At 35.7% G+C, this 25946-nt stretch overlaps 2 protein-coding genes across 5 annotated transcripts in view; one reads left to right on the top strand and one right to left on the bottom strand.

Annotated features, from left to right (window-relative positions):
- The window catches only part of LOC145683947 (endoglucanase E-4-like), a 428679-nt gene that overhangs the window by 389616 nt on the left and 13117 nt on the right, over positions 1-25946 (bottom strand). The gene's annotated exons all lie outside the window — the stretch shown is intronic.
- Positions 8047-18053, top strand: LOC145683945 (endoglucanase E-4-like). Its single transcript, XM_081755647.1, has 9 exons — positions 8047-8810; positions 10938-11102; positions 12559-12654; positions 13914-14096; positions 14405-14582; positions 14777-14939; positions 15123-15287; positions 16163-16305; positions 17693-18053. The coding sequence occupies exons 1-9, from the start codon at positions 8756-8758 to the stop codon at positions 17901-17903; spliced, it is 1359 nt and encodes a 452-aa protein (XP_081611773.1). The 5' UTR covers positions 8047-8755; the 3' UTR covers positions 17904-18053.

Genomic DNA, 25946 nt, shown 5'->3' with positions numbered 1-25946 from the left:
CTTATATATTGTAAATAGCTACATCTTCGCTCTTATTTCGCATAGTCCCATATATAACTATGTTGAATCGTACAGATCACTTTGTCACAAGGAAGACGTCTGAAGGATTTGATGATGATACAATGTGGCGTCAAGCATCCACTGGCTACATTTTGCAGTTTATCCCGCCAACAAGGAGATTGTCCAAAGGCACCAATTGATATATTTTCTCACGAAATTTAAATTTACCTAACCATAGCTAATATCATTGGAAACGTTACTGCGGTAATAGAGAGTGCAAGTCAACGAGTCAAACATTTGCTTTTGAAATGTTTACCTATAGCCAGTGGCGTGTTTAGGGGGATGGCTTCCGGGCTTAAGCCCCCCCCCCCGAAATCTTACTTAGTATAGTAAAGTAAATGAAATATCTTGCAGAATTTTCACATTTCGAGGGAAAGCTCCCCCCCCCCCCGAAAGATAGCAAAGCCCCTCCCGAAACAAAATCGTAAATACGCACTGCCTATAGCCTATAAATATGTACCTGACGGGACTCACTGGGACTTTGAAGCGGAAGTTCATGTACAGGCCACCATGTGGTATTGCACGATAGCTCTATCGGTAATTACAGAGTGAAGCTATTGGTTATTTTTAGGCTCTGGCTTTTCAAAGGCGCCTCTCAAGTAGCTACACGTGAAATAACACATATTCCGTTTGATTTGCACTGTACATAGTGTTTGCAAATCTGAAACCAGAGCCTGAAAACAGTCAATAGATTCACATCGTCTTTTCTGGTGCAATGCTACACGGTTACACATGAGCTTCCGTTTGAAGTCCCGTAGGATTCTCATCAGGATTTCACGGATGTCTCAGGAGTCCCACGGGATCGTCCCGGGATTATCCCATTCGCGTACGTGGTTCTGCCTGAGGATATCCTCTGGTTTCCTACGGGATTCTTCCTGCATGACTCCCGCTGGAGTCCCACGGATCGTCCCGTTTCCCGGGACAAACGCGGACATCTGGAATTCGCGTGTCAGTCCCATGGATGTCGCAGGAGTCCTATGGGAGCGTCCCGGGATAGTCCAGTTTTCCCGGGCGGGAGGGCCATGGGACATCCTAGGGAAGATTTTGTGCTGTTAGGGAAAGAGAATGCTTCGGAAAGCAGGAATTAGGACGTACAAGAAAGGAGGAAGCAGAATAATTGAACTAGTCAGAAGATTCAAGAGAAAAGCAATAGCGGACAAAGATCAAAGGGGAGTAATATATAGCGTAAGATGCGCGGAGTGTAACAAAATTTACATAGGAGAAACAAAAAAGAAAATGCAAGAAAGGATTAAACAGCACCAGGATGATGTAAGATTAAACAGCACCAGTTAGAAACAAACCACAGGATAGGGTGGGAAGGAGCAGAGGTCATAGAAATAGAGAACAGAACTTTGGTGAGAAATGGAAGGAAGCCAGGGAGATTATGAATTCAGGAGACAAGGTAAGGAACTGGAATGCAGGATTCTCGATAAATAAGGAGTGGGAGAAGATTCTGCTTAAAGAGGAAGAAATGAAAAGGAAGAAGAAAGAAAGAGAAAACAGAGGACAGAATGCATCCAGCGAAAAAAGTAAACTTTTAATTGGACACGTGTACAGCTAAAAAGTGAAAGTTAAAGCCACACAAGTATTACTTTTTAATGAAGGGACGGAGCCTAATTACAAGTTGATCTCCGGACAGTATATATAAGTGATGACCAACTCCCAGCAGCCAGAAGGAGTGGAAGTCTGATGAAGACACAGTTATTCTGTTGAAACTGTTACGTGATACTGCTTTTTTTTTTTTTTACATATTATCACATAGCCTTGCTCAGTGTGTTATTGTGTATTAGTACAAAATGGAAACAAGGCCTGATAGAATGTTTATATTACAAAATATGTTGTAACTCACGACATTCCGCCCGGTGGCACGTATAAGTTTGGAATTCGTCTAATTATAACATATCAAATGAAAACACAATTGTTTCGTTCGAATCTCAGTGGAGTTACTTCGTGACTCTCCCTTGTTAGGAGTTTCGTTTTGACGAAGGAAGTAGAAAAGTAGCTTACCAAGTTTTAAATTTGTGTAGAGGCTCTCCACGATTTAAGATTTTTTACACATCCAGGTTCAGAACTTGGTGCAAACTTCATTTCACGGAATTGGTTCGAGACGAACGAACAGCAATCATACAGCTTGCGAGAAATTGATCTACACCAGAATCTCGATCTCAGATATCAGCCTTCGTTAATTGTCTAAGAGACTAATTCGTTTTGAATAATATTTTCTTTCTGTTGATTGTTGAAATGGCTTGATTGTTGAAATGGATATTCAAATCTTTAACAATATAACTGTTTCAACAATGAAGAAAATTCTAAATAAAAAATCGGCATGGATTGTTTCCTTCGATAGATTATGAAGTTCCTTCACTAAAAATTTGAAGTCTCTAGGGTGAAACTTGTACGAGAAATCACGATTTTTGGTGAAAGGTAAAAACTACATAAGAGATACGAAGACTGTAGTTACATCTATCGACAAAGCTTGACCCTTTACACCAACCTTAAATTAGCTGCGTCTTCGTAACTAGGTGCTTCTAATTAGAGTTGCAGTTAAACTTTGTTTTCGTGTTGATGTCCTTAGCATGTGTGCAAAGTTTGTTTTTAATATTTCGGAAACATTGTGTATATCGCATATTATTGACAAAACTCGTCTGATCTTATTAAACTTAGTGTGGTGATAGACTTTGACAAGCTAAATGAGCATATGAAACTTTATTATGGGCAGACGGTTGCTTTCGAGTTATAGGCAATCAAATTTGGCTTTACGATATTGATAAAACCTATCCGTTCTGAACAAATTTGGTGTGATAGTAAACTTAGACAAGGTTAGAACGTATATGAAGTACAGTATTATGGTGTATAGGTCTTTGGCTTTCGAATTATAGCCCATTAAATTTGATTTTGGATTCTACGAAATAAACAAAAAAAAAAATACTAAAGCACGAAACTCATCCTTTTTGCTATTCTGCTGAGCGTTGACTAACTTAGCATAAAATATTATTATGTGAAACCTACATACAGTTTCTCAGTTATATGTCATTTGAGTTTGAATTCAGTAAAATTCAAAAATTTCAATAAACGCGTGAATCGATGGAACTCATTTGATTTTGAATAATCTTTGTATGTGTGTTAGGTCTTGACATGATTGGTATGTACATGACATATTATGATGTACAGACCGTTGGTTCCAGATTGTCGGCCACCCAATTTGGAGCTTGGACTTAGAAGGTACATTCGCAAAGTGTCCCCTGGGGATTCGTGTAGAATTGATTCAAATGTGAAGTTCTCCGCTGTTCAATGTGTGTTGTACTAATTTTAGCGGCCCATACCGCTAATTTGCATATTTATGGGCTTTCATATACCCGGAATTCAATTATACACTACTATAACGCTCCAACACAAAATTCTTTTCTAGTTTCTTTAGATGTAACTGGTCATAAATAAATTGGATTGGCATATGCAAAACAAATTGGATCAAGTAATGTTTCTCCGACACATGTTACCCATCACGACAGCCATCTTCGATCCGCCAGATTGGATTCAACTTTGTTTTTTCAAATAGGAATAGGTGCAAGTGATACATCAAATTTATGTACAATTTTCTCGGAAATTTTCGCGGAACAATACGCATTGGGCTCTGGTTGCAAAAGGAGCACTTTTGGAGTGAGAACAGACAAGCTCCTCCATAAAACTAAAAGTAAAGGAAAAGAAGACACAAGATCAAAGCCCAGGATAGCAGAAGAACGAAGCTTTTGAGTTCGCACGGACATAAAAGGGAGGTACGGTAGTCCCTTCACTATGCTAGAGTGCTGTAGGCCAATCCCCTGCATAATCGAATCCCCTGCATAATAAAAGAAACGGAAGATAGCAAGCCAGGCGGATCAAAATTACAATGTATTGGCAACGAAAAGGAATTGGCACGTGGAAAGTGAGATGTCTAAACGGCGTGGAATGGGAATTAGCAAGAACATGTAAAAACAGAAATACCTAGCTCTGATAAAAACAAATAGAAGGGATAAAGGGCAGGGGGAATAGGTAACATTGTTATGTTATACGGTGGAATAGAAAAAAGAAACGAGCGAGAGCAGGAGTAGTATATATGCTACACAAGAACTACGAACAGCACATCAAGATGGACAGTTTATCAAAGAAAGAATAATGATAGTAAGCACAGAAGAACAGAAAGCAAATTGGATATGTTCTGGGAGAATATATTATACAGCAGATTAAAGGAAAGAGTTCTGCAAAATACTGCAAAAAAAGAAAACTATTGAAAATATAGTCTTAAGCATTGTTTTGCTAAGAGACATGAATGCAAGAGTTGGTAACAAACCCGAGGAATGGTATGGAGTAATAGGAGCACAAAGGGAAAAATATTTAATAGTAACAGGAGATTATTGGATTTTTGGCTAAAAACGGTCTCATTATAGGAAACACATTTTACGTACATGAAGATATTCACAAGTTCACCAGGGAGGAATAAAGTGAAAACGAAAATTCAATCATAGACTACATGATGACCTCAAGAAACATGAAGAAATATGTGAACAATGTTCGTGTTAAACGAAGTTCTCACAGCGATTATAAACTGATGTCTTTAGACATTGTACTTCCGAGAGAACAGGAAAAGAAAGTGTAAACAAACCAAGAGAAAAGAGATACGGACACAGCGAAGTAAACAAAAAGCTTCAAACTTATGACAAACAAAGAAAGATAGAACTTGGAATCAAGCAAACATTGGAAGCTAAACCGAAACAGTTCATTTTGAACAATTTCGATGGTTAGAGAACAACAACAGGACGCAGGAGGAAAGGGTTCTGAAACAAAGATGAGAAGAGATTAGGACAGTTAAGGAAGAAAAAACAAGGGGTAGGCCAAGACAAACTTGGAATGAGCTATAGAAGAGATTTCGAAGATACATGACATTTTATGTAGAAGAGTGAATGATCCGGAACAGGACAGAAACAATTGGCGAGCACTCCCGAAAACCGTGGTACTCAAGTGATAGAACACTACTGAATTAAGTAAATAAATAAGATATATGTAGCATGTGTCGATGAAACTCATGCGATCCTAACTGAACTTATCATAGAAGTACATACCAAAGAGCTTAATCGTATATGTGAGTGGAATATTTTTCTGTGCCAACTCTTGGTTCTCGAGGTATTGAAGATCACATTTGGACTTGAACTGAGTGAAATCAAGAAATTTCACTAAAACGTGATTGACCGAATCCATTCAGTTTTGACCAAACTCGGTGTGGTGGAAACTTTTAACAAGGTTAGAACCCATATGAAATATTACGGTTTGTAGAGCTTTAGTTCCTATCTTCTTGGCCATTAAATTTCGGATCTGGATTTAGTGGAAAGATATTTTATATTGTATATCATCGATGGAACTCATCAAAATGTTTCCCAAGTTGGCATGCTAATATATTTCAACGCACTTATTGTGTATATGAAACATTTTGTTGTGGAAACCTCTAGTTTCCGAGTATTAATCCAAGTTGAAGTTTGGATTTGTGAAATGTTTCACTTAAAACGTCTTCGATGAAGCTAAATTAGTCTTAATCAAACTTGGCCTGATGATAGACTTCCACGATCGTATGAAAGATTATGTTAAGGAGACCTTTGGTTTCGGAGATGCTTGCTGAATGAAATCTATCGACTGGTTTATGGGGAGTTCAGAACACAAGGGATATAAGTTCAACTACCAATGTTCAGAAAATGTGATAGGTTAGTTTATATAATTTTTGTACATTATTTAACATTTCAAATTTAATAAATATTGATATTATTTACGGTTTCATTCAAATTTGTAACATTCAAAATTATAAACGGTTTTCTTGGTAAATTGATGAAAGTTTTATACCGAATAGTTCACAAATTGCATACAAAAGAAAGACCTCATCTAATTCTTTTCCGGTGGCAAAGTTGAAAAATAGCTGACACATTTCCTCGTTGCATGAATATACTAATGTATGAGAAATGCTCTATCTTGAGAATCTTCTGATTTTAGAAATATGCATTGGCCCACTTTATTGATAAAATTAAACCCCTCTCGGCTCCACGAACCATTAGTTCAGTTGCTATTGTAAAAGAGAAATATTTGTCCAATAGATTGTCATATCTATTCCTTTTCTCAACCTCTCTTTGACCTGCTACGAATCCTGCTCGAGTCGATGTATCTGGCACATTTGAGGAGCATACGTGCCTGCACAGGTATAATTCCAACAAGCGCCTTCCCTTTTTCCCACGACACTAACGTCATTCCGTCAGGCCATTTTCCATCATTGTGGCTGCATTCATTTCGTTCTGTCATTGATGGAACGCCTGCTGAAACGAGAGCTTTCAAAATGATACAATTTACACTGGTATGGCGTGAAGTGTCGGTATTTACACTGTTTATACATGATAAGCCATGCAAGCCTCTTCTATCTACATGGGCGTTACATGTGGAGAAACGGTATGGCTCGTAGATATCTACTCATAAGCGTAGAGCAGTAACTATTCGAAAATTTTTGTTAGATAGGTAAAGGTAAGGTAAGGCTTGAAGTCATGCTCCGTTTCCAGGTATGTGACAACAAGAGGTCTGACTTTATCTTCGAGATTAGCAGTTGATCTTAATAGTGAATCTATATCATGCTTTATTACAGGTTCATCCCAGGCTGATTGGATATTTCTTCTGTCAAGTGCTGGGGGATCCAATCCTACTAAATTGGTATATTTGGATATGCAGTTCTGCACATCTTGATCTGTGTTTATGTTGACTTCCTGCTGTAGTAGAGATCTATTAATTGTCGAGAGCCATAGGCCGAAGTGAGGAAAGATGGAATAGCAAAATCTATGGCGCGATGAATCCCAAGGTCTCAATTTCCAACTGGTAAAGAAGCTTGTAAAATGAGATATAAAGTTTGTACGCTTCGTTTAAACATATTGATAAGTAAACGCGGTATTTATATTATAAGAGTTTTGCAATATCAGGACATGAATAATTAAAGAACTGAAATTAGTATCAGGTAGAAAATTATGAAGTATGTTCAAAATGACCAAAAGTGGAATCAAATCCTTTGTTGACTGAGTGCCCCATATGCCGTATCTTTACTTATTTTGTTATATGCTATATCGTTGAGTTGTGTACAACACGATTATTTATTTCATTATATGTTTCATCTTCCCCAAGTAAAAGAAACTGAAATTTTCAGAAAAAATGAAAACAAGAAGAAAGATTTTTAATAGGTTTTATTTAATAAAGACTATAAAATAATTAACCGAAACGAAAGAACCGAAAGTCTAGGCAATAATAGAATAATTTTAAAAATTTTGAGAAACCAGTTATTTTTTAGTTTTCCGAACTATAAAAATGTAATGGAAGTCTTATGGAAAGCTATGTCCGTCAAACCGTCCGCCTATTGACAGTTGTAAAAGCAAAAACGTTACGTGAGAAATGATCATTTTATATGAATTCAACGCCTCAAGAATGGATTTCGTCTCCTTTCTTATCTCTCTATTTCAACCGAAAATGGTAGAAATCTACGTTTTTACGTTTTTAAGGTAGAAATGAAAAAAACTAAGTTAAAAAGACGAGTAGCAGTTCAATCTCGGTTCTACTAGCTCTATTGTCACCGAAAGTGACAGAAAATACCATTTCTAGTTCCAATATCGATCCTTATAGGGAAGGAAACGGTAATAGCAAGAAACAGAAATGTGGAAAGATAGTGAGAATTTGTTTTTACATATAAGTGGCGTAAGGATGGTTCAAAAATATGTTCAGTTCCCTCCCTCATTCTCTCTTTGAATTTCGAACTGATAAATGTATAAAATATTGTCAGAATATTTCACCCATATACAGTAGTCGGGAAGTTAACCGTAATTTCACAGTGTGAAACCAACTCAATCTGTTATACTAATGAAAATTACAATTTTCAACAAATTAATGTTACTCATATAAACTTCAAATAAATTATGAAACTAAATTCTTTGTTAACTTTTCCAAGTTATGATTAAATTCGTTAGCAGGACTACTCGTACGTTCCCTCTCTGGTCAGTTAAACAAGAATGTGATCATTCAATGCAATTTGTCTTTATGTTATCCTATGATGTCCCAATTTGTCTGATTTCCCAAACTGTTCTGTACTAAGTAGTGTCCATGGATGTTCATATTGTTTGCAATGATCACGTCTAATAGACATTAACATTCTGTTCAACTATAACAAATATGTGTTTAACATTTTCCCTTAGTGTTAATCTTGTGGGTGGCTTTACCATATACTCCTAATGTTATCTTGATTAGTGAATTGTATCCAAGGTAAATATGTTATGTGTTCGTCTATACATAAGTACATTCGGGTCATTGCTATCTCCTTTGACCTGCCCCACCACACCCACCTTCAGATAAATAGATAAAAGATGCTTTCGCTCAAAAGAGAAAAAGTTCTTTCACAATCAATTCATTGTAATTCTTCTTCTTTTTCTTTTGTTTGTTGTACTTCAAACAGATTACGGAGTGTCAACTTTAATTAGAGATTGTCTTAGCATAGCAATTAATTGATAAGTATTGTATACATTTTTATAAGAATATCATTTTTAGTAACTCTTGCCCCAATTAGTAACAATAGACAAGTTCAATTACGCAATATCTTCTTTCATTTAAAGTATAAATACTCTTTCGGAATTATGGCAAACCATTCTGTCGGTTCATCATGTGGAAGTCAGCTATCGTTTGCCTGTTCCTCGTCGCAGCTGGTCGTCTTGCCGGTAACGTTTCTTTCTTTTTTTATCTCCCTCTCTTTGTTTTATACATTTGTTTTGGTTTGCTTTTGTAACATTTTATACACGATGTTGTAGAAGTTCCTAGTTCGCAATGCAGGCCAACCAAAACTTATGATTACAATTAGACATAAAAATTCACAGTTTAAAATCGTAGAAAATATAGATTGTTATCAAAATAATAGTAACACCTAGAGTTGAAAACACTTAAGATTTCTGGATTGGAACAGAAAAGCGGCGACCACAGCGCTAGTTAGATCGTGGTGGTGCGTTAGGGTAAGTTCCTTACTACCTGAAAACCAGTAGAATGGCAGTTTTTGGTGAACGGAGTAGATGGAGATAATGTAAAGTGGACAAACTCTCAGATTTCAAAAGAGAGCATTTTATTGCCGCTCGATTATGTGTGTGAATGTGATGAATATAGCAGGTGTTGGGTATGTCGCGAGAGATAGCGACGAAGGTGATGAAGGCACGGCTAAAGCACATAGGCGAAGAAGAAATAATGGAAGAAAATATCCAGTGAGCGTTAAACCCTATTGTCAGATAGAACCGTCGTGCGGCTGTGGTGCAAGCGACGGAAGAACTCAAGTTAGCATTTCCCACTACTTGTGACAAAATCACAGTCCGCTGGAAGTTACATGACGAGGAGGTACGGGGTCAGTTTGCACGAGCGAATCCGCAAAGGAACTCAAACGCTTGAGGAATGGTGGCATCAATATGCCACATGAATCACAAAAGCGGTAAAATTGAAACCGAACTATCCATGCAAAAGAATATTGCGTACATGGCTTTTGGTTTAGAACATATTATTATTATTATTATTATTATTATTATTATTATTATTATTATTATTATTATTATTATTATTATTTCCTCTGGTACCTAGAACTACTCCACCGTAAGTAACAGAAGACACTGTTCCCATATTAAGTTTATCTGTAGACTCGATATTGAAATCAAAACCTTATGAAAATTCTTTGAACAAAATCATGCATCTAGAACAGGGATGCCAATAAGCAACAAAATTTTATTAGCCCAAAGAAAAAGCTACTAGTCCACATCTAGTCCACATCTCACAATAGAAATCATTTACTTATCTTCGGCATGATATAAAATAAATGAATTTATTCTCAGTACCAATAAAAATATATTTTCATCCTTCGTGTATGCTGTCACGTTTAAGAAATGTCATCTTACATTGAGTTGGAGTCTTACCAGCTTATATGACACTAAGAAGGATCACGAGTAAATACACCTATTGGGTTAATAACCTCGATTTAACATGAGTCATATACCCATTTTATAGTACATATCTTGGTTTTATGACACATTGGTTCAACATAAACGAAAATAATATGTTAATGCAATTATACCGAAGGAAGCACTTAGAGGCATACTAAAGCTGAAATTTAATACAGTAATAATCGATTTCCTTATAAAGTTTTCCATTGGTAAAATAATAGATTCTAACTCTTATATAAACATAAAGCTTCCAACGTCTCAGTTGCATTAGGATTTAGGATTTAGATTTCTGGGCTCTCTGCATCTAAGGTCATTTAGCCCGTCACGTACATGAGTGATGATGTCCCCCGGCAAGCACACTATCCGGGGAAAGAGATGGAAGAAGTATTGGGAGGAAGAAAGCGGCCTGGGACCTGTAAGTTAAGTACCACCCCAGCATTTGCCTGGTGTGAATGAGGAAAACCCAGGAAAATCTCAGTCAGAATGGCTGGCCTAAAAACCAGTTTTACATTTTTTTCGAACAAGTGCTCCCACCTGTTATCGAACCCAAGACCGCTCGCACCAAAGGCGAGAGCGTTAGCTACTACGGCACGCGGAGCTCAGTTGCATTAAAAATACCTGTTGATTCCTCGAAGCTCTCAATAATTTCTTTCAACAAAATCATGCATGTAGGACAGGGATGCCAATAAGCAACAAAATTTTATCAGTTACACATACCCACTTCTGCTTCCTCTTAAGCAGTCATACGAAAGCTCTAACAGCAATACTAGCTATGACGCTTTATTGTGAAAGAAAACATTACGTCTGCAAAGTTAAGAGAATTGAAATTCAGTCAAGTTGTGTATTCATTTGAGTACTCTTATTACATTCCAGCTGCGCAATACAACTACGCTGAGGTGTTGGGGAAGTCTTTGTTATTCTATGAGGCTGAGAGATCTGGAAAACTTCCAGCAGACAACCGTATTCCATGGAGAGGAGACTCTGCTCTCAACGACAAAGGAAACAACGGAGAAGATCTCACAGGCGGATACTACGATGGTAAGAAAATTTCAAGTTCAAACCTTTTATTCCATTCATAAGAAAATGATCAATAATATTACGTTTTAAATAATTATTTTAATTGCACTGTGAAGTAAAGATAAAGATTTACGATTCTTAAACTAACTTACAAAATTGTAGATATAACAAGAGGTGTTTTAACTGGTTTATCAAACGAAACACCTTGTTAGTTAATATGCAAATATGTAACTAACAATACGACAAATGCTTTAGCATGTTTAAATATTACATAAAATTTTTGTAAGGTTACAAGCAACTAAGATATTCAGAAAATGCGTTAGAGAAGAAATATAATAGAACAAGGTTGTAGCAAAGAACAATCTAGTAAAACAATATTGGTCAATTAAGCAAACATATGAAGTTACTGAATTGTCATTTATTATCTTTTTCTCTAAAGTGTAACAGTGTCGGAAAAATTATTTAAGTAAGACCAAGTTCAAACTACAGAAAGCGTAGATATTTGATTCAAAATGAGATATCAAAAAATAGTTGATAACATTGTTGATATATTTGTGTCCGAGAATTAGGGTCATCAAAGCTGGGATTAGGATAATCTCAAACTTTTACAAAAATAATCACTAATTGTTTGCTAAAACAAAAATACACAGGAATAAACCTTTATAAAGATTCATTTGAGGAATAAGAACGTAAATGATGAGATAGATGATTAACTATGTGTAAATAGAGTATAAATATAAAAATTTTTAATTTAAAATCAATGAATGATGAACTTTCCACAATCGGAAATGTTTCTATTTTTTCGTATACCAACCTGTACCAACGTGATAAAATAAAATATTGTTTAATTTTCATATAATGCTACCTTTATACAGTATGTTTCTCATTATGTACTATTATCACGGAAAAATCTTCCTTCTCAGTTATGGCATGTTAAATAAAATAAGCTCATACATTTTTAAACTATCACAAATTCATGGGTAAAATCATATTCTCAAAAGATTTACTTGCATTATTCCATACGTATCCAAAAAACTGCTTAAAATATTGACAACAATATGTCTATAAATATAGACGTAATACAGCGACAAAGGGGTATCTTGATGCTAGGAAATAGACTACATCAAAAGCATCAGAAGATACTAATGTGTGTTTTATTAGTAAGAATTTTTTAACAATAGAGGAACGAACAGATTTAAACTATAAAAGTGCCATGCATAATACAAAAGAGTTGTTAAAATTTTAAGAAATATTAATTTCTCAGTATTAAATTACTGTATAACAATTATATTCATTTCTTTTCGATTCCCGGCGGGAGTTCATGTGGTTCGGATTCCACGTTAATCAGTAGGTCCACGTCTCATATAGCCTCGCTGCTGAAAGGGACGCTAAACTAAAATCAACTCAACTCAATATTCATTTCTTCAGTTACTAATAGCGTTAATATCACTAAAACTTTTAATTTTAAAAATTACAGCTGGTGACCATGTGAAATTCAACTTCCCTATGGCTTACTCTGTGACTGTTCTTGCATGGGGTTACCTCTCCAACAAGGCTGCCTACGATGCTGCAGGTTAATACTTTATATACTGTCATAGTTTTAATAGCGTTCATTTTTTGCATACAATATATTTTTGATTATCTATGCTAAGTTTAATAAAGAATATTAATTGAAATAGATGGACAATCTAATAGTTCAGATCAACTGATTATTAGAAGACAGCGAGAAATGCCTTTATCTAAGTCACATATGTCGCCGCAACTCAAGTGAGCTCATAAAGGTAGATTAGCTTTGCTTTTTCATTCATTTCTTTTAAACTCGATTGGTAAGTTTTCTTAACATCTTTTACGTTTACTCTTCTGAGTACATTATTCACAAGAGCATTCAACAGTTTGTTTTCCTGGTTCAAACAGAATAATTAGAACATTAATATATTATTTCGCAAAATGTAAAAATATTGATTATATGTATAAACTATACCACTATATTTTGCAAGATAATAAATAAGTTACATGTTTTTGTAAATGTTAAAATAAATTCATAGATGAAAGGTGTGAGTTCGATACAATAATTAAAGTCGATACGACTACTCACATTTGTAATTCATATTTCATGTTTATTCCTTTCCATCAAATACAAAGTGCATTCAGCAACGTAACCTTAGAATGTTATTAACGTGCGAGAATTTTTCAAAAAACAATAGCATAATTTCCATAACTCAAACTAGAAAAGAAATCACTTAACAAAGCAACGTTTATTTAAAAAAATTAACTGTATAACAGTGTTTCCAATTCACCGAACATATTGGCTGTATCAGATATGTGACAGTGTCTGAAGAATCCAATATATTCAGTTAGTTGGCGAAACTGTCACACAGTTATTATTTATTAAAATAAACGTTAATTTCTTGAGTGATTTGTCTCACAGTTTCAGTTATTTAGGATAGCGGTTAGTTATAATTTCCATGAATTATCTATAGGTAACAAGAAGTAAGTGTTTAGGAAGTATCAAGTATTTTTTTCACTAGTGATTTCGAAAATGTTATTTGAGATGTATCTTCCCATATTTTCAGATTCCAAGTATTTAACTCATTTCTTGAATAATTACGAATTTTCACTGTTCTTGAATTTTCACTGTTTTATATTGCACCTTTCTCAGTTTCCACAAATTGTGAAGCATTACATCAAAGTAGTTAATAATTTCTTCAAAAACTTGAGTGCACTTTCAATATACAAAAAAAAATGCACAAATAGCTTACCAGTAAGGTACTTAGGACACTTTATAAATTTAACACGTATTCTTAATGTTTCTATAATGATTATTTCTTATAGGTCAAACTCAGTATTTGAAGAACACCTTGAAATGGGGCACAGACTACTTCATCAAGTGTCACGTGAGTGCCAATGAATTGTACGGACAGGTAGGCGATGGAAATACTGACCACGCTTATTGGGGAAGACCAGAAGATATGACCATGAACAGACCTGCGTGGAAGATTGATACTGCTCATCCAGGTATGAAAACATCCTTTCCCATAAAAAAAATCATCCTTATTTCTCAGAATATAACAATGGATAAGATAAATGAAATTCATTGTAATCTTGGTGTTTCTTTCTTATATTATAATGTTAATTGATAATTATATAGAGAATCAAAGTTATTAAAAACTAATTCTTCCATAATAATATACTTATTATATCAAACGTCAATTTTGTTTTAAATCAAATGTTACGCTAAGCTCCTTAATCTTTTAATTTTAACTAAAGGTATTCCTTTTCGTATGATTGCTAATATTATGTTCTTCTGAACCTAATTTTTAAAGGATCTGATCTTGCTGGAGAGACCGCCGCCGCCATGGCAGCCACAGCCGCTGTGTTCCAAGATTCTGATGCCGGCTACGCTTCTACTCTGATCAACCATGCTAAGCAGCTTTTCCAATTCGCTCTCAACTACAGAGGCAAATACTCCGACTCCATCCAAAACGCTGCTCAATTCTACAGGTGAGTAGATGTGATATTATCTTCACTAGATTATTCAAATAGTTAACGATAACTGGTGAGCTCTTGCAATTAAAAAACGTTATTCCCTGAATGATTAATCTCTGCTAACCAATATTTTTGTAAAGACTTTAATTTTTAATTATAAAAAAAAATATTGCTTTCGTTATGAACATTATTTATTTTCACTGTTATAGCTCTTCTGAAATCAAGGATGAAATCGTATGGGCTGCAGTTTGGCTGTACAAGGCTACCAACGACCAATCTTACTTGGACCAAGCCGAGAGTTTGTACAGTTCATTGGGTCTCGACTTCCAACCATCTGAATTCTCATGGAACGACAAGACCGTTGGAGTACAGGTGAGTTTAGTTCAGGAAAATTGTATACTTACTTAATAATTGCAGGAGAACATTGTATCTCTGATGGAGCTTCATTAGTTTTACCATATTCTTAGAGCTTTTTCAATAGATTGCAATCAATGAAGTTCCTAATAATTCTTTGAAAATAAGATCCAGATATAACATTAGTTTCTCCTTATGCAGCTTCTGTTGGCCGAGCTTACTGGTAAGAGCAACTACATTAGCCGTGTCACCGGATTCTGTGACTACATGAAGAACAGTCAGCAGAAAACTCCCAAGGGATTGCTCTACATCAGTCAATGGGGAACTCTCAGACATGCTAACAACATCGCTTGGATCTGCTTGGAGGTATAGTACCTATTACTTATTTTCATTTCAATAACCTACTATTGAGAGCTTTCTTTAACCAATTTCAAAACATTTTGAAGTTGGTTTAACTTCAACAAAACTTTCTTTCCCTATTTACAAATTTAGCATCAGCTATGCCTTGTTTAAGTAAAGTGAAAACAATTCTGTTTAGTCTTTTCTAGTTTTAAAGCGAAGTTTTAGTTCCCGACGTGTAGCTGTTAACCATTAAAAACTATATTAGTAAACGCAAAATTTTTAGTTCATGATGTAGTTTATTTTACATGTTGGTCAATCAGTTACACAATTAATACTGTGTAAGAGGTATTGTGATATTTTGTCGAACGTTTTCTTGTATCCTTTCATTCTGAGTAATTAGCGTACACTACGGTACCAGTATTTAAACGTTAGAATGTTTTAACTGATCTGAAAATTTTATGCGGGTGTTAGTTGACTTTTTTTACACTTGATTTTATTCTTTGCTAAATTTTCATTCTAGATCGTTATAATCAGATATGTTTGCAACTTATTATCTTAGAAATTAATTATTAATTAAATAGGAATGTTAACTTCCCTGTGCCAAATAATTCTTTAAAACTAATTAAAGCATCGCTTTCCTTCCATCTCGTTTATCTTAGTATAATGTCTAAAAACTTAATTCCTTTTCCTCACTCTCTTATATACTAAACCTACTACTGGAATATATTGAGAGAACAAGTGCAGAAACTTATCCAATCGCTTAAAATAAATAAATTGAAATTACATTACAATATTCTACTCAGGATATGATACACATTTTTACGTCGATTTTTTTAAATATGTATTACCAAGTGAAACATATATTGCATTGTTACCAATTTAAATGTTTTGAATTGCAGGCTGCAAACAAATTGAACGTCAACACTGACAGTTACAGACAATTTGCCAAGAGCCAGGTTGACTACGCTTTGGGATCTTCTGGCAGGAGCTACGTTGTTGGATACGGAAACAACCCACCAACTCATGAACAACACAGAGCTGCGTAAGTAAAGTCATGCACTCGAACATGATTTTCAATTTTGGTACAAAAGTGTTCTCTCATTGCTATAGGATAGTGTGAACGCTTTCGGAGCAGAGTCTATGTTCGACTCTTGGTGAGAGCTCATGTGGTTTGGATCTTACATTAAGTTGTAGTTCCACGTCTCAAATACCCAAAGCGCTGAAAGGAACGCTAAAGTCAAAACCGACCACTGAAATGATTAACATCGTTACATATTGCTTTATACAAGATTGCATGCTGGTTTCTGACAAAAAGCTGATAGTAAGGTAAGTCAGCAAGTTTATAAACGCGTGTTTAAGAATTTTATTGACTTTGAAGAATTGTACACTTATTATATAAAATTCATAGTGGTCTGTATATTAGAAGAAATTGATTAGTCTTATTCAGGTACGTATCGAAGGGGTGTCCGGTCCCTCCTCCCCTTCGAGACTAGAAGTGAAAAAAAATTAAGGAAGGATGAAACAAAATGAAATGAGAAAAAGAAAGATCAGCGTTAAAAATAAAAAGCTACAGCAAGCTTTTGGTTACTCTTTCTTTTGAGGAGATTTGTATTACTTGCAATACATGCTGGCGAGGCGAGCAAGATAACCTGGAAGAGTCAGGGAATTTGAAATTTCTAGAGAAGTTACGGAATTCATAGAATTTCTGCGACTAGTCAGCGAGATTTCAAGCTTTCGAAAGCATAGTGAAGCTGTGTAACAGCGTGGACATATTTTAGCATTATTTTTCGTCATCGCATCCTTGCAGTATCAAACATGTTATTTCGAAAATAATTTTCTACTGCTCCTTTAACCTGTCATTTGGAACAGACAGTAATTGGCGGAGTAATAAAAACAAAAATTTATGTGTAAAAAGTTAACAGTTGATTCAACAGAGAAAGGAATGCAGATATTGTAAAATATTTTACAAGACATTATTGAGTATAACTTTTTATAATAGTTGAGGTCATAATGAAAGGAAAATTGTTATATTTGAATAGAGAGAGGAAAGACGTAAATATTGAAAAATCATTTTCAATACGTTTTTTTATTATTTTACTCGAGATTTCCTCATAGTTTGTTATTAAAATACTTACCAATATATCCTCATTTTATTGTCCTAACTAACCAATATTTGTTAATAGTAAAGTAGTTTAAATTGATGGGCCTTCAGAATTTCATGTCTCCCCCCTCCCCCGTTACGAAATCCGGGCTAAACGAACCAATATATTTTACAGTTAAATAGTTTAGACTGATCTAGCCTCCGGTGTGATGACCACAGTATTTCATGTTACGGACCCCCCTTCACGAAATCCTGGCTACATGCCTGGTCTTATTGATCATAAAATTGAATATTTTTAATTACGTATTGATTTTGCTTTCCTTTGTAGTTCTTGCCCCAACCGTCCAGCCACCTGTGACTGGAATGTCTACAACGGTGCCCAACCTAACTACCAAGTGTTGAATGGTGCCATGGTTGGAGGTCCTGACCAGAATGATAACTACCAAGACGTGAGGAGTGACTACGTCCACAACGAAGTAGCCTGCGATTACAACGCTGCTTTTACAGGCTCCTTGGCTGCTCTCAGCGCTCTCTACTAAGTGATATTATCTAATTTCCGAAGCAATGTAATTTCAATGACATCACGATGAAATCAGGCAACGGAATGTAAAAACAACTCCTTCATAGTAAAGATAAAATACTATGTATTACTTTATTTAAAAAATAAATTTTATTAATTTAGTTAAAAATCTACTTTTATCAATATATAGTAAAATGGCAAATGTAATTTCTCACTCACTCATTCATTCAACAGTACACAGTTATCTGTGAAATCGTTGAGCGTAGGAACTTGAACTATTGTACAGGAAGATTTTTTAATCATATAGAGGATAAGACAAGGTTTGACGAGATCCAACAGATACATGTAGAACGGGAGTTTGTAGATAGACTTATATAGACTTACCTATTTACTAGATCTTCAACACTGTTAGTAATAGAAACTTGAAATTTTGTTGGAAAATTTTTCATCTCTTAGCTTTTAAAAACATGACATTGTGGGAAAACTGACAGCTAACAGAGGAAAGCAGGCTTGTACACTCTTCTGCCACTCACTGAATCTCCAAAATTTTGAACGTAAAATTTGAACTGAGGGAGTAGCAGCGTCACTATACCTTGTCGACGCCCAAGGCTGAACACAAACAGACGACTGTATTCGAACGGGATCGCAAAGCCTACAAAGGTAGCCTCTCGTACTGCAAAATAGATAGGTACATGTGTGAAAATATGTATTGACAGGCCCGGTCCACAGTGTTATCTCAAAGCTGGATTATGGTAACCAGTGTGGACTGTTTGTATCGATTCTACAGTGTCTACCGAACGCTGTGACGTATGGCAAATAATGACATGCCAAACCACAAATGTCTTTGGAATCAATAAGTGAGGAAACAACATCACTTACGCTGAGTGGGAGATGATTCTGTTTTCGAACGAGTCCTGATTCAATCTATTTTGCAATGATGGTAGTATAAGCTTTAAACGCTACCGTGATTGTGGTTCTGCCACCATTATGAGGGCCTCATTACGGGTAATAGTACAGTACGCAAAGGAGTACAACATACGATCTCGGCTGCTACACACTAAGATCAATCCCACCAGCGACACCCGCATTAAAGAAATTCAAAAGACCAAGGTCGTCTCCTATATTCAGAGAAATCTATACCCCAAATTTTAGCAGGATTTTGCTCAGGTACACTCATGTCCAAAATGATTGTTGCATAACTGTCTTCTTGTAAGAATATAATTTGATAATGATTTTGCAAAGTACTTTTAATACTGAAACTGTGTGTGTAATCGGGAAATGTATATTTGTGGTAAATTTCATAGGAAGAGAATTATAATGAGCAAAATAAAATGTTGCTAAATGTACAGGGAAATTTTATTTTCGTTTTATTGTTCTTATTTACTGTTCTTTTGACATGAAATTTTCCACATACATGTCTTTGCCGATTGTACACATACAACATTATAAGAAGTACCAGGCAAATTCGTTATCAACTTATATTCCTAGAAAAACATATTTACAGACATGCAACAATAATTTTGAACATGAGTGTACATCTTTCTCGAAGGTAGGAGTGTTATAAATTTCTGTAATTGTAATCATAACCGTACATTCAAGTAACGAACTTGTGATATAAATTTTATTTCACTTCTACTCATACGTGTGTTTCTTCTAGCTACAACAAACAGTAATGTGTTCAGTGCATTGATGACGTATAACTTCAGTTAGTAGTCACTTAGTAATCCCTAATTTCTTCATCAGGATATGAAATTAACTGTGTTTGAGGAATATTAAACAGTGTTAGTAACAATATTCCCTAATAGTTATTGTCTTTCGTTTTCATTTTTTATTATCATAAGTTGTTTCAGAAGTATTATTACAGCATTTAGGAGTTGATTATACAATAACTAATTATTAATCGGATGTTTTATATTTACGAATTACCCCTGTTAAAGACTTATATTGTCAGATAATAAAAATTTAAACTTAAATTTTTCAAAATGTAATTTAGAAACAGCTATCGAAGTAAAAACATATAAAGACTAAAAGATGCGTGGCACCGTATTGAACTTTCTTGATCCTACTTTATCTTGGCGGGAGCTCGGGTGAATTGCATCCTACGTTTAGCTGTAGGTCTACGCCTCCTATAGCCTCGATGCTGAAAGAGGCGCTAAATTGAAAATCCAAATTAAATCGATTCTATTCCTTAAATTAAGTTCTGCCGTGCGGTAATCATTACTCAAGTATTTATTCATAAAAAGTAAAGCAACAGTAACACAATTGAAATTACGAGAAGTACCTGACAACAGAAGTTCTCTTCGTTTATGCTTGATATAGGGAGAACTTGATTTTTCAGTAAGTATGAATACGAGGCACTGGTTACTCTTACTTCTTTTTCCATATACTGCTCCAAAGTTACTCCCTTTTCATCCCAGAAGAGAGTGAGCATGACCTTACAGCTGATGATTGAGTGCGGATTTCTTTTTCGGCAAAGAGCTATGCCGCCATTCTTTGCTCGCTTTTTTGTTTCTGGTTGATGATAGTGAACTTAGGTCTCATCGCCTGTAACAATCCTTTCTAGAAATGCATCACTCTCAGCGTTGAAACGATGCAAAAGATCTTCATAGGCGTCTACGCGACGATCTTTCAATTCAGTAGTCAACTGACGTGTGAGCCATCTCTTGTAGACACCTTATCGAAATGCAGAACATTATCCATAATGTATTGAGCTGATCCAAAGCTATAGTAATATTCATGATTGTGGCGATTTGTTTCAGCGTAATACGCCTGTTTTCTTTTACAAGATATTCGCTTACTCAATGTTTTCGTCGGTCACTACGCGATGAGTCTGTCCCGGTCGAGGATCACCCTCCACATATCTTATGTCATTTTTAAATTTCCTACACCGCTTGTTACAGGGACAAACACCAATCACCATAATTTGCTGCCATCCTGCGATGAATTTCAATTAGTTTGACACCTTCACTGCTCAAAAATCGGATCACCGAACTATACTCTAACGCGGTACATGTGGACAGTAGGGTGGTCATCTTGATACTGCCGCTGCCGCGTTCATCGTGCTGGAAGATCTTCCAGCAACTCTGCCCCCTGTGTAACTCAAGGTCGTGGGTGAGGTTAGATTTACATTGAATTTGCACCACCCGAGCGTGACGTAATATCACGTGGTATTATCAGGGGGGCAAATGTGAAATAAAACGAGCTCTGCGGGAGTTGTTTGCAAGAAAGTTGTGTTTGCAAAGTGAACTAATACCACTCGACATTACGTCATAGTGTAACTTCAATATAAATTTAACTACATCCTCATATAACTGCCATGTATCGAAGCAATCGTCCAACTTTACGACATTAGGTTGCATTTTTAAGGTTTTCATCTGATCCTCCCTCGTATAATATAATGTAAGATAACTTACCGCATCAATAAACCATTCTTTCTGAGTTAGTCGCACAATACCAAATTCTTGAGTTGATAATGAAATATTTCTTTACAGAATTATAAAAAAAAATTATTAGAGAAATTTTCAAAAGTATCGTCGGAAACACACATCACAAATAGTAATTTTCCATATTACTTCTCAAATGTAATAAGAAGAGTTAGTAACCTAGCACATTGTAAGATTATTATTAATGAGATATTCATTTTTGAAATTAAATACTTTCGTTAAAGTTTTTTTTTTAATTGTTTTTATTCCTTTTTTCGATTTCGACTCTCCAGTAACTATATAACTATTCTTATAGTTGAATATAGGGTAAAGATCCGAAACTCCATCTGAAGAATGTAATTGAAACTTGAATTAAAACCGAGTTTATAATCTTTCTTTATATACCGAACTATGTGGCCTTTGCTTTTCAATATACGAATGGAAGAAATCCAAAAGCTCACTTACCATGTTTCCTCGAAAATAAGCCGGGGTCTTATTATTATTATTATTATTATTATTATTATTATTATTATTATTATTATTATTATTATTATTATTATTATTATTATTATTATTATTATTATTGCCCAATAGACGCAATAGCGTTTTATTTTCAGGGAATGGATTAATTTTTCATGTGTGACAAACTAGGCTACACTTAATTACATCACACAGCTAATATTTTCTACTTATTCTGACACAAAATATGCAGTTCTTCATGTACAAATACTGTATCTACAATTATGTTATCTTCTTCAAAAACATTGTTGTGGGGCCGCGGTGGCTCAGTGGTAGATCGTTTACCTCTGGTGCTCGGGGTCCCGGGTTCGATCCCAGCCTCCGCCAAGTGAACTTTGTGGTGGACAAACACCGTGTGTGTGAGTTTCCTCGGGGTTTCCCGTTTCCTCCCACTTTCTTCACTCCACCATTTCATTCATTACTCATCATCACCGTCTCCTTTAGCCTAACCGGCATAACTGTGGGACGTAAAACTCAAAGATTTCATTTCATTTCATTTCAAAACTGGTTTCGAGTGTCTCATCCACATTCACTTTTGTAACATCGTGGTTGTTCAAAATCTCCAGCATGTGATCAGTTGCTTGTCGTTCGTCCACTGTCGGTTCTGTCGATTGGACGTACACTTGTTTTGGAAGTACACTTTGCACCAGTAACACCAGATTAATAGGGTTCGCCATTGCAGCTCTACATTGGTGTTTGTAGATGAACGATACTGCGGACACATTCACTACATAGAATATCGCGCATTTTGGCTTGCGTATGCCACAAATACACTATCACTTCTCACTGGCCGGCCCCTGCTGTCATATTCACTTCGTTCCATACGTGCAAGTGTAACCAGTAATCTGCAAGTGTCAATGCAGAACGCTGCCTTTCCCTGATATTGTGACTGTTTGGGACCGTCGCGAAATAGTGTAGCAAACCGCACAAAGGAAAAGAAATATTCGTAAAGAAATGTAAGCTAGAACATGGCTGGGCTTTCTCATTCGTACACACTTTGCTTTAGGTAGTGCTGTTTAAACATTTGTAGGCCGAAATGTAATTTGTTTACACGAAACAGCAAGAACATTGAACAAGAAACGTACAAAACGTTGTCCAGGAGTGAGCTTCAATCCCAGGTAGGTCGCGCTTTTGATAACCAATCTAAGATGATATCTCCTACACTCCGGAGCGACGTGCTGAATTGCTGTTCCATAAGAGATATTCCTTTGTAGTTTATGTAGTCTCCAAACGAGTGCTCGTATCGCGGGTTGCAATTGTGGTTTCCACTGTTCCAAACGGAATCCCAATATCCTCGAAAGGCATAATCTGTCAAGGTGGATGCACTTCCATGCACAGACACTGTTGCAGTTACTTGTCGCATATCATTGTCGTGGGGGTCTTGCCCTATTATTCTGTCCTTCGAATACACGTTTGTTTTGCCCGAGTCTTCCACACTTCGTCCCGTATACACCATTACGCATATGTTTTTCGCGGTTACATCATTGGTTTTCGTTTTACATTTTACCTTATATTGATATATCACATGGTGCTGCCCATCCTTTTCGTTTCCCCATAAATGGGTATCTTGCGATGTTTACCTTATATCATATTGTCGCGTGGTGCGTTATGTTGCGGAGCATATCTCCGGTATTTCTGGATGGGGGCAGCTAAAATTTGGCATTTTTTCTTCTTTTCTTTTATGTGTCCTCTGGGCGAAGTTTGAGTCGGATCTGATCCTGCCTTGTTCTGTACGTTGCTTGTAAACGTAGTGCTCATAAAGGAGCAGTATGCTCCTTATTGGAGTTTAATGTTCATAAAAGAAGGTGTGTGCTCAAGGAGGGAGCTTGGTGCTCATAAATGGATCTTAATGCTCAAAAGAGAAATGTCTGCTCAATGAGAGGTTGAATTGCGGAGATACAATCTGTCCTTGGAATGCTCAATCCATATAACAAAAAACGTATCTCGCTGCCTTTTATCGTTCTTCCTTTACAGAGATCAATGCTCAAACCGGAAATGATACATTCTACCACTTCAGTTTACAATAGAGCGATAATTACAGAGATTGAACATATTTTTAAGGCACTACATTAATATATAACAAGGCTTGCTGTTCTCTATCGTCTTTGCTCTATTGTGATTAACAATGAAACCATACATGTTAGATACCACTTTCAGTTGGAATACAGATAAGGACGAAAATTTAGCCTATTCTTAGAACTCTAATTTCATCTCAGAATTTTTTCTTGCTGCTTGTTGCCGCTATTGTTTTATGAAAATCAAAATTACAACTGGAAATTCCAGTGATTTACAAATGCTTCTGGTTTTAGTAAAGTGGTAACAATGGATATAAAATATTTTCCTCAGGACGTTGCTGATTCCACTATAAAAATCCACTTCTCGCTATCTTTTATCGTTCTTGCTCTATGTGATTAGCATGAAAGCAGAAAGGACAGTTCTCTACCACTTTCGTTTGGAATATAGAAATAAGAGGAGATAGAATCTATTCTTTACCAGATGAATCCATCTGAAAAAAGAAGAAGAAAGAAAGAAAAATATGGGGGAAATGTATTGATAAGTTAATAGCAACGTGAGGATTACGTTGGAAAAGAGGAAAAAATATTATACAATATTTTTATTAATATTCAAATTAGAATAGGTTTTATATGCGTTAGTCTTGAAGAAATTTAATACTCGTTTTGGATACATATTGTTAGTTTCTGAATTTTATAGATAAAAATCTATAAAATGGCCTTTGAAAACAGTGCATTTAAGAAATAGTTTTGCATGTTATTTTTAATAAATTGTTTACACTATTCTGTGTGTACTTTAGGATCTGTTTAGGCCTAAGTAACTAACTTTCAAGATAGGCCTAGCTTATGCTGATACAGATGAAGAGTGAAGAGTTCTCTTACAGCAGTTTGTCTTTTTGGATATAACAAAAAGATAAAAGAAAAAAAGCATTGCCCGCTACCTGGTATTGTTTTTGCTCTCATATCTGTCGGCATACTGACGGATGGACGGACACAGCCGTTCTATAATATAATACTTCCATTACTTATGTATAAATACTAGTTTGGAAGCCCAACTCCATTAAGTATCCTAAATACAAAAACGAAAAATGTCCGTCTCTGCGCCACGCTATCCTGGACAGTTATACAACCTTGCTTAAGAGATTTGTAGTGTTAGTGGTAGAAAGATAAGGTGAAAATGATAATCCTTATAATAGATGGCAAACGTTTCAACGAGTAACGCTAATTCCTAATGGTAAACAGTAAAAGATATTGCTACGTGCTAATTCCTAATCGTAATAGATATCGCTACGTGCTAATTCCTAATCACAATAGATATCGCTGCGTGCTAATTCTTAATAATACTAGATATTGCTACGTGCTAATTCCTAATAATAACAGATATTATTACGTGCTAAATCCTAATAGTAATATATATTGCTACGTGCTAATTCCCAACGGCAGCTGGTACTATATGTTGCATGGTTGTGCAACCGGATATTTTTTAAATACTAAAAATATTTTTAAGTATTAAAGTAGTGTATCAGTGAAAAATAAACCTCTGCTCTTGAGCGCAAAACAGTATTGATGCATTTCTGAAAAAAGTCAATTAAAAAACGGAAAAAAAGAGAGAGACTTACATTTCCAGTGGCAGCGAACGTTGCCACTGGAAGCAGTAACATTGATCATATGGCAGTGAGCTCCTATCTCGTAACATGGGGAAGTGGATTTATTCTTGCATCGCTCCTATCTTCCTGTATTGCTCTCTTGCGGTTGCACTTTCTTCCGCAACTGGTCAGCTTCTGTAATAGTTACGAATTCCTCCGCTTAGCAGCGCTTGACTCAACTGATAGGGTGAGGGAGATACAGACGCTTGGAAGAAAGAAGTTATTCACAAAACATAAACTCGCAAAGAACAAATATATGTCTGGTGGTAGCAGGGACGGATCCAGGCTGAAAGTTTCGGGGGCGGTCGTTCGAAGTCAATAGATTTTATTTAACATTTATAATACAAAGGTGAAAATTCTTGGGATAAGTTTTATTTTTAAAAAAATCCTATTCCGGAGGGGGGTCGATCGAGTCTCGAAGAAGAAAATGTCTTGCTACTAGTCTAATTTCTAGCTCTGTGTC

This window comes from Thermobia domestica, chromosome 4, assembly GCF_964235325.1.
Source record: "Thermobia domestica chromosome 4, izTheDome1.hap1.1, whole genome shotgun sequence".
Classification (NCBI taxonomy): Eukaryota; Metazoa; Arthropoda; class Insecta; order Zygentoma; family Lepismatidae; genus Thermobia; species Thermobia domestica.
Note: the sequence above shows the minus strand (reverse complement) of the source record. Positions and strands in the feature narration are given on the sequence as shown.

Coding starts and splice junctions, on each gene's coding strand:
- LOC145683945 (XM_081755647.1), top strand. CDS start 8,756: ATGTGGAAGTCAGCTATCGTTTGCCTGTTCCTCGTCGCAGCTGGTCGT. Junction 8,811..10,937: donor CGCAGCTGGTCGTCTTGCCG/GTAACGTTTCTT, acceptor ATTACATTCCAG/CTGCGCAATACAACTACGCT. Junction 12,655..13,913: donor GGCTGCCTACGATGCTGCAG/GTTAATACTTTA, acceptor TATTTCTTATAG/GTCAAACTCAGTATTTGAAG.